The sequence below is a fragment of the Dipodomys ordii genome, unplaced genomic scaffold, assembly GCF_000151885.1.
Source record: "Dipodomys ordii isolate 6190 unplaced genomic scaffold, Dord_2.0 Scaffold125, whole genome shotgun sequence".
NCBI classification, from domain to species: Eukaryota; Metazoa; Chordata; class Mammalia; order Rodentia; family Heteromyidae; genus Dipodomys; species Dipodomys ordii.
Genome location: NW_012267341.1, coordinates 3,535,944 through 3,543,748, shown reverse-complemented (window position 1 = coordinate 3,543,748; position 7,805 = coordinate 3,535,944). Strand labels below are relative to the sequence as shown.

Sequence of the window (7,805 nt, the reverse complement as noted above, 5' to 3'; positions counted from 1 at the left end):
AACTCTGGGCCTGGGCGCTGTCCCTCAGCTCTTCAGCTCAAGGCTAGCACTCTACCACGTGAGCCACAGCGCCACTTCTGGCTTTTTTTTTTTTTTGCTTATGTGGTGCTGAGGAATCGAACGCAGGGCCTCAGGCATGCAAGGCAAGTGCTCTACCACTGAGCCACCTTCCCAGCCTCATTTAAGTTGTTATATGTTTACTATAGTAAAATATTTTTGTGAGTATGCCAGTAGTGGAGTTTGAACTCAGGGTCCGGGTGCTATCCCTTAGCTTTTTCTCTGAAGGCTGACACTCTACCACTGGAGCCATAGCTCCACTTCTGGATTTTTGCTGGTTAATTGGAGATAAGAGTTGCATGGACTTTCCTACCTGAGCTGGCTTTTAACAGTGACTATTAGATCTCAGTCTTTTCAGCTAGGATTACAGGTGTGAGCTACCAGTGCCTGGCTTACTATAGTAATTTTGAAAGTAAAAACAAAAAACAAAAAAATCTACTATCCATAATTCTTCCAACAGGCAGCCTCTGCAGCATTTGGGCCCATTTCCCTGTTCTCTGTATTGGTTTTCTTTTCATAATGGGCACAACACTGTGGATGTAATACTGTGTACTTGTTGCTTTATGATGGCTTATGAACGCGCCCCAATCATGTTTTCCCTTGGAATCACCAGTGATCAGCACCTCCTAGTGGGACTGTGTAGCTTTGGCCCTGGGGAGAATCTGAGATTGGCCCTTTGGATGCTTTCAGGGTGTGAAGGTCAAAGGCCTTATCCTTATCAACCCCCAGAATCCTCTGGGTGACATCTATTCCCCCAGAGAGCTACAGGAGTTCTTGGAATTTGCTAAAAGGTAAGCTTCCACCCCTCTGTACCCCACAAATCATCTGGGCACACAGGGCTCTAACAGGGTATTGGTATAAGTTTCTGTACCATTTTGGGGGGAAGAGGTGTGTATGGGATATCTCTTCCACTTTCCATTTTATAACCATAGCTATCATTTATTGTACTCTAGGAACATGCTGAGTACTTTAGATCTCCCAGAACTGATAATCTGATTATCTCTGATACTCTTTACAATGACCTCATCAAGAATAGACATGGTTGATTATCCCTATTTGATTGAATCTTAGCTTGGTCAGGTCAGAGATAGGCTCAGACTTGAATCTGGGTCCATTAGACTCCAGCCCTGGTGTTTAAATGTGCCCCTCCATGGAGGAACCTGAGGGTCCTGCCTTTCCCCTACACTTCAAAGAGCCACTATTCTTTCTATATGCAGTTTCTGGTTTGTTTGAACAATGGACTAAAGGAGAATGTTCTTGGAAAACCCAACTTTGGTAACACTGGGCTGGACTGGTCTTTTTGGGTTTTTGTCATTGTTTGATTGCTGGTCCTAGGGCTTGAACTCAAGGCCTGGCCTCTGTCTCTGAGCCTTTTTGTGCTTAAGGCTAGTGTTCTACCACTTGAGCCATAACACTACTTCTGGCTTTTTCTGAGTAGTTCATTGGAGATAAGAGTCTCATGAACTTTCCTGCCCAGGCTGGCTTTGAACCTTGATTCTCAGCCTCCTGAGTAACTAGGATTACAGGTGTGAGCCACTGGCGCCCAGCTATTTTTTTTTTTTCAGTCATGGGGCTGGAACTCAGGGCCTGGGCATTGTCTCAGCTCTTTTAGCTCAAGGCTAGTACTCTACCACTTTGAGCCACAGCTCCACTTCCCTTTCTGGGTTTCTGGCATACTACCACCCACTTTGGGGGACACACTAGGCCTACAGATCAAGCTTTTTTCTCTCTATGCCAGGCATGAGCTACACGTGATTGTGGATGAGGTCTATATGCTGTCTGTGTTTGAAGAATCACTTGAGTACCGAAGTGTCTTAAGCCTGGAAAGGTAAGGTCCCTGGGTACTGCTGGATCTGGTGTCTCTGACTTCACTCATCGCAATTGCTTTGACAATAGACCCACTTGTCTTCTGAAGGCTGAAGCAAGAGGTGGGAGAGTTGGGCTCCATCAGGGGTTTTCAGATGCTTCCGTGGAGTTAGGAGCTCCATGGGGCCAGGAGGAAGATTGGCCTCCTTAATTCCTTCTTCTTCAGGAGTAACTGTTTTGTTTTGTTTGGAGTCGTACTGGGGATCAGAGTTGTACTTCACACTTGATAGGCAGATACTCTACCACTTGTTTTTTGTTGGCTTTTCAGCTTAGGGTCTTTTGTGCTTTTGTCCCAGAGCTAGTTTCAGACCATGATCCTCCTAACTCTTCCTCCCAAGTAACTGGGATTATAGGTGTGCACCACTACCATCAGCCTCAGAATAGCCTGATTTTTATTCATTCATCTAGTCATTCATTTATGTACTTTTTGTTGTTGTTGTTGTTGTTGGTTGTGGGGCTTGAACTCAGAGTTTGGGCGCTGTCCCTGAGTTCTTTTGCTCAGGCTAGTGCTCTACTACTTTGAGCCACAGCGCCACTTCCTTATTTATGAGGCTCTACCATGTGCTGAGTACTTTAAGTAGGCTTTTTCTTTAAGTTTAGTTTGAGCAGAGAATTTGTAACCAATATGCCTCCGGCAACACTTGAACCAGATCATGGGTAAAGTCTGCAAACTTGACCTTCAGGGATTCAAAATATCAGTTCCTCTGAGCACTGTTCTCTGGTTCTCCCATCTGTTCCTCACAAAGCTCTGCAAAGCAGAAGGTGCATGTAGTGCCACTTCCATTAGTTTGCATTAGGAAAGTGAGACCCAGAGGAAAGAGTGACTGTACATGATCATTGCTTCATTATGGGGAAAATATGTATTGAGCATCTGTGCCAGGCATTGTGCCCAGTATTGGTGATATGACAGTGCACAAGGTACATATAGACCCTTCCTATGTGGAACCATTATTTCTAGTCCTGCCAAAATTGGCCATTGGTCTTTTACTCAATTCTGCCAAGGACACTGTGCAAACCAGTGAGCTTGTCTGCCTTCTAATAAACATTGATTTACAAAAAAATAACAACCCAGCAGGCTAGATTTGGCTTGCAGGCTGTTTGTTGACCCTTGATTCAAGGAGATGAGAACAGGGCTCAATCCAAAAACCAGATTTACCCCTCCACGCCCTCATTTGTTCAAGCAAAATGTATTTGCTGCTGAGGTTCATTGTTGCCTCTCTTCCCACGCTGTGCTTTCTGCAGGCTGCCAGACCCCCAGAGGACCCATGTGATGTGGGCGACAAGCAAGGTGAGTTTCTGGCTGGTCTGAGAATGTGAGGGAGGTAGGTGGGGGTAGTCAGGTGGGTGGAACTGGCTTCCTCCCTGAAGGCCTGGCAATGGCTAAGGTGCTTTATTTCTGCAGGACTTCGGCATGTCTGGGATGCGCTTTGGTACTCTGTACACAGAAAACCAGCACGTGGCTACTTCTGTGGCTTCCCTCTGCCGCTATCATGGTCTCAGTGGCCTGGTGCAGTACCAGATGGCACGGTTGCTCCAGGATCGTGGTGACTATCTGGGCCTGGTGATTTGAAAGAGGACGATGGGTTCCCATCGTCATAGCCAAGGGCTATGATACTTCTCCCATAAGAAGAATTTAATCCTTCTATGTCTGAGTCCATACTCTACCCAATCACTTCCCGGCTGTGTGGCACATGACTTCAACCTCCTTGAAGCTCTTTTTTTTTATTCTGTAAAATAGGAATCCTAATGTTACCTGTCTGATCAAATGGGATTTGTAATTGAGTTGAGTGCTACTGTACCTGGTGATAGGCACTTGGCCAATGTGAAATCACTGGCCAGGTTCAGTGATGGTGCTTGTAGTCCTGGGTACTTAAGCGGCTGAGACAGGATGATGACTTGAGTTCAAGAGTTCAAGGCCAGCCTGAGCACCATCTCAAGGTGTAAAGTGTGAATTCATTATTATTTCCTAGCTATGAGTACTTTGAAAATTGAAACTACTAAGAGAAAATGGCTATACGGGCATTCTCTCTGCCTTTACCCATCTAGTCTGTTCCCAGGATACTAGAGAGAATTTAGATGGCGATGCTCATGTGTTGTTGCTATTTGTTGAGCCTCGTAGATGTATGTTCCTAACAAGCAAGAATTCTTGCATATTCTCCATTACTTTCCAGATGAGGAAAATGAGGGCCAGATACTGCATACCTACTATAATAGCAAGAAAAAACATTTTTTTTAGAAACAAGGAGAACTTTGAATATTGGCAAGGAGTGAAGCAACTGGGGCTCACCTACATTGCTGATGGGATTGTAAGATGCTTCTTCCACTTGGAAAACTCTTTGGAGGTTTCTTATAAAGTCAAATGCACAGGGCTGAGGCTAGAACTCAGTGGGTAGAACATTTCCCCAGCACGCATAGCGTATTAGGATCAATCCCTACCACCGCAAAAACAAACCAAAGCCAAACAATAAACTCCACATACTTACCAAATCCAATAATCAATCCTACTTGCAGCCATTGACCCTGATGGTTACATAAAAACCTTTACATGGAAATGGCCCTAAGGTCCCTCCATAGATGAGTGAATATACAACAGACGGTGGCAAATCCACAGTGTGGAATCCTGCTCTGTGGTGAAGTCCATGGTGGCCTACGTCCACCTCAAAGGCATGACACTGGTGAGAAAAAGCTAGACTAAAGAGATAGTATGCCGGGCTGGGAAGGTGGCTCAGTGGTAGAGCACTTGCCTTGCATGCATGAGGCCCTGGGTTCGATTCCTCAGCACCATATAAGCAAAAAAGAAAAAAAAAACGGAAGTGGCACTGTGGCTCAAGTGGTAGAGTGCTAGCCTTGAGCTGAAGAGCTGAGGGACAGCACCCAGGCCCAGAGTTCAGGCCCCACGACCGGACCAAAAAAAAAGAGATAGCATGCCATACAATTTTATTTTTTAAAACTATAGTACTGGGAGGCTCGAAGTATGGCTCCGTGGTAGAGTGCTTGCTGAGCATGCATGAAACCCTGGGTTTGATTCCTCAGTACCACATAAACAGAAAAAGCTGGAAGTGGTGCTGTGGCTCAAGTGGTAGAACACTAGCTTTGAGCAAAAGCAGCTCAGGGACAGTGCCCAGGTCCTAAGGTTAAGCCCCAGGACTGGCAAAGCAATAATAACAACAAACAAACAATAGATGGGGTTTGTATGGAAGCTGATGAGACTGTGAGTGGCCTGAAAATGTTCTCTAGGGGATGGAAGCATTCAGAATCCTGACTGTGGTGATGCTTACACATACGTATACGTAATATAATCCACAGAATCCTGTGTATCCCTTCCTGGAAAGTCAATAAAAATATTGAGGTTCAGGGAGGTGAAGTTGTTCAAGCCCCTGCCCCCTCCCTGTCAGTTGGCCCTACTTGGATCTGGACCTTGGTTTGTGTGATTCTAAACCATTATTTTATAACTGGATATACCTTTGATTAGGTGCTATATTCCTAGGGACTTGGTACTATGGGTACAGAGGGCAGGAAGACCTGGATGCCATCAGGACTGCATCTGGATTAAAGATACTGAACAACAGTTTAGTGCTGGTGACTTATTCCTGCAAACCTAGCTACTCAGGAGGGCTGAGATCTGAGGATTGTGCTTCTGCCAGCCAGGATAGGAAAGTCTGTGAGACTGATCTCCAATTAAGTACCAAAAAGCTAGAAGGGGAGCTGTGGCTCAGTGGTAGAGTGCTAGCCTTAAGCACAAAACCTCAAGGACAGTGCCCAGGCTCCAAGTTCAAGCCCCAGTACCTGCACACACAAAAAAGATATTGAACATTGAATTCACATATCCTTTTCACTGTTTCCTGGCACTCCCTCCCCACAGCAAGCCAGATAGAGGGACTTACATAGTTCTGGCACTTGTGACTTTTGCTTGGTGGCATTTAGACCGGTAGGATCGAGTGGAAGATCAGTGGGAGATTTATCTTTTGGCTTCTCTTTCACCCAGACTGGATCAGCCATGTGTACCTGCCAGAAAACCATGCCCGCCTCAAGGCAGCCCACACCTATGTCTCAGAAGAGCTCAAGGCCCTGGGGATTCCCTTCTTGAGTCGTGGGGCAGGCTTCTTTATCTGGATTGACTTGAGAAAGGTAATGTAGGTGGGGGTGTGGGTAGGGAGCAGGTGTCAGGCCTCCATGCACAGGGGCGGGGCTATGGAGGGCTCTTCATCCCAGGCCTCTTTCTGCCCTCGCAGTACCTTCACATGGCCACCTTTGAGGAGGAAATGCTACTCTGGCGCCGATTTTTGGATAACAAAGTACTTCTGTCCTTGGGCAAAGCCTTTGAGTGTCAAGAGCCCGGCTGGTTCCGAGTGATCTTCTCAGATAAGGCCCAACGGCTTCGCTTGGGTGAGCAGCCTCCATCTCCACCCCCACCCTCTGCCCCACAACTGTATCCTTTGGGCTACCCCATCTCTAGGGGTTCCAACAGCCTGGGTTTGCTCATCCCACCCCCTTGCCTAGCCATCAGTGCTGAGGGTCCCTCATTTCCCTTTCTTAGGCATGCAGAGGATCCGACAGGTCCTTGAAAGCAAATCTCAAGTTTCAGAAGATAATCTTCCTTGCCCGAATAAGAAGCTGCATGATCAGCCCCGATGAACTGTCTACTTACTGCCCCTGACCTGCACAGGCAGGAGCTGCAGAAGACTGACTGGATGAGCCATCTCTCAGCAGGATTCCCACCTTAGCCCTATCTCTGATGACTTGCTTCCTGCCTTTGCCAGTGGCGTCAGGAAACTCTATAAGCTGAGATTCATCCTTGGCCGGCTTTCCTTATTCAGTAAGACTGGAGTCAGCCACTTGGCTCTGTTGTGAGTAGTTTACAATGTGGGAAGTCGTGACTCCTGCTAACCACAGCCTTCAGCCTCCTGAGGATGTGAGAGCAAACAAACAACATGTACCTTCTTTGTGATGGTGCCTTTGTGCCTTTTTCTTTGTTGCTATGGAAACAAGCACAAGGAAACAGTGCCCATAGAGAGAATACCAAAGAATAAAAAGTAATCATGAGGAGCATAGAATTCATTTTTTGCATCAAAGCACACCACGAACCTGGGACAGGCCTCAGTGTGGGACCAGGTGAACAAGAAAGACCCCATGATGGGAGTCAATGGCCTCAGGACCACCCCCCCCCACGCCTTTTACCTAAGAAAGAGCTACCTACACTGATATTCCCATAGCAGAGTGGCCTAGCAGTAGATGCTGGGAAGATGGGGAGTGGGAACTCTTATCTGAGGCTGCCTAGCACTGAGCTGATCAAGATTACCTTTTCCACGTTGAGTAATTGAACAAAGGGCTATTTGGCTCATCTGCAGGGATGCTTTGATTCAGAGCCTAATGAGCTTTTTGACCACTCAGGCTGTGTGCTGAGGACCTTTCCAGGCACCACACTTCTGCCTTATAAAAGCGAACTCTTGGCGGGATATGGTGGCATACCCCTGTCCTCACCACTGCTCTGAAGCCTGAGGTAGGAAGATGGCCTGAGCCCATGAGTTCGAGGTCAGCCCAGGTGACATGGGGAGACCACATCAAGTTAGTGGAGCACCTGCTTAGCAAACTTGAGGCCCTGCGTTCAAACCCCAGTAATCAGCATTTGTATTTTTTATTAAAATTGTGTGTGTGCGTATGTGTGCGCGCGTGTGCACACATGTGTGTGTGCATGCTTGTGCATGTGCTGGTACTGGGGCTTGAACTCAGGGCTTGGTATTGTTCCTTAGCTATTTTACTTAAGACTGGTGCTCTACCACTTGAGCCCCAGCTCCACTTTTGTTTTTTTGGTGGCTAATTGGACTTAGTCTCATGGACTTTCCTGCCCAGGTAGGCTTTGAGCCATAATCTTTAGATCTCAG

The 7,805-nt window shown here is 46.8% G+C and overlaps 1 protein-coding gene across 1 annotated transcript in view; it reads left to right on the top strand.

The window, feature by feature from the left end:
- The window catches only part of Accs (1-aminocyclopropane-1-carboxylate synthase homolog (Arabidopsis)(non-functional)), a 17,290-nt gene extending 10,335 nt beyond the window's left edge, over positions 1-6,955 (top strand). Inside the window, exons 9-15 of the mRNA XM_013029970.1 lie at positions 748-848; positions 1,796-1,885; positions 3,166-3,211; positions 3,326-3,467; positions 5,909-6,051; positions 6,156-6,309; positions 6,461-6,955. Coding sequence (XP_012885424.1) covers positions 748-848; positions 1,796-1,885; positions 3,166-3,211; positions 3,326-3,467; positions 5,909-6,051; positions 6,156-6,309; positions 6,461-6,558 — 774 coding nt within the window. The 3' untranslated portion in view covers positions 6,559-6,955. The remainder of the gene's footprint in view (positions 1-747; positions 849-1,795; positions 1,886-3,165; positions 3,212-3,325; positions 3,468-5,908; positions 6,052-6,155; positions 6,310-6,460) is intronic.
- The last annotated feature ends 850 nt before the right edge of the window (positions 6,956-7,805 follow it).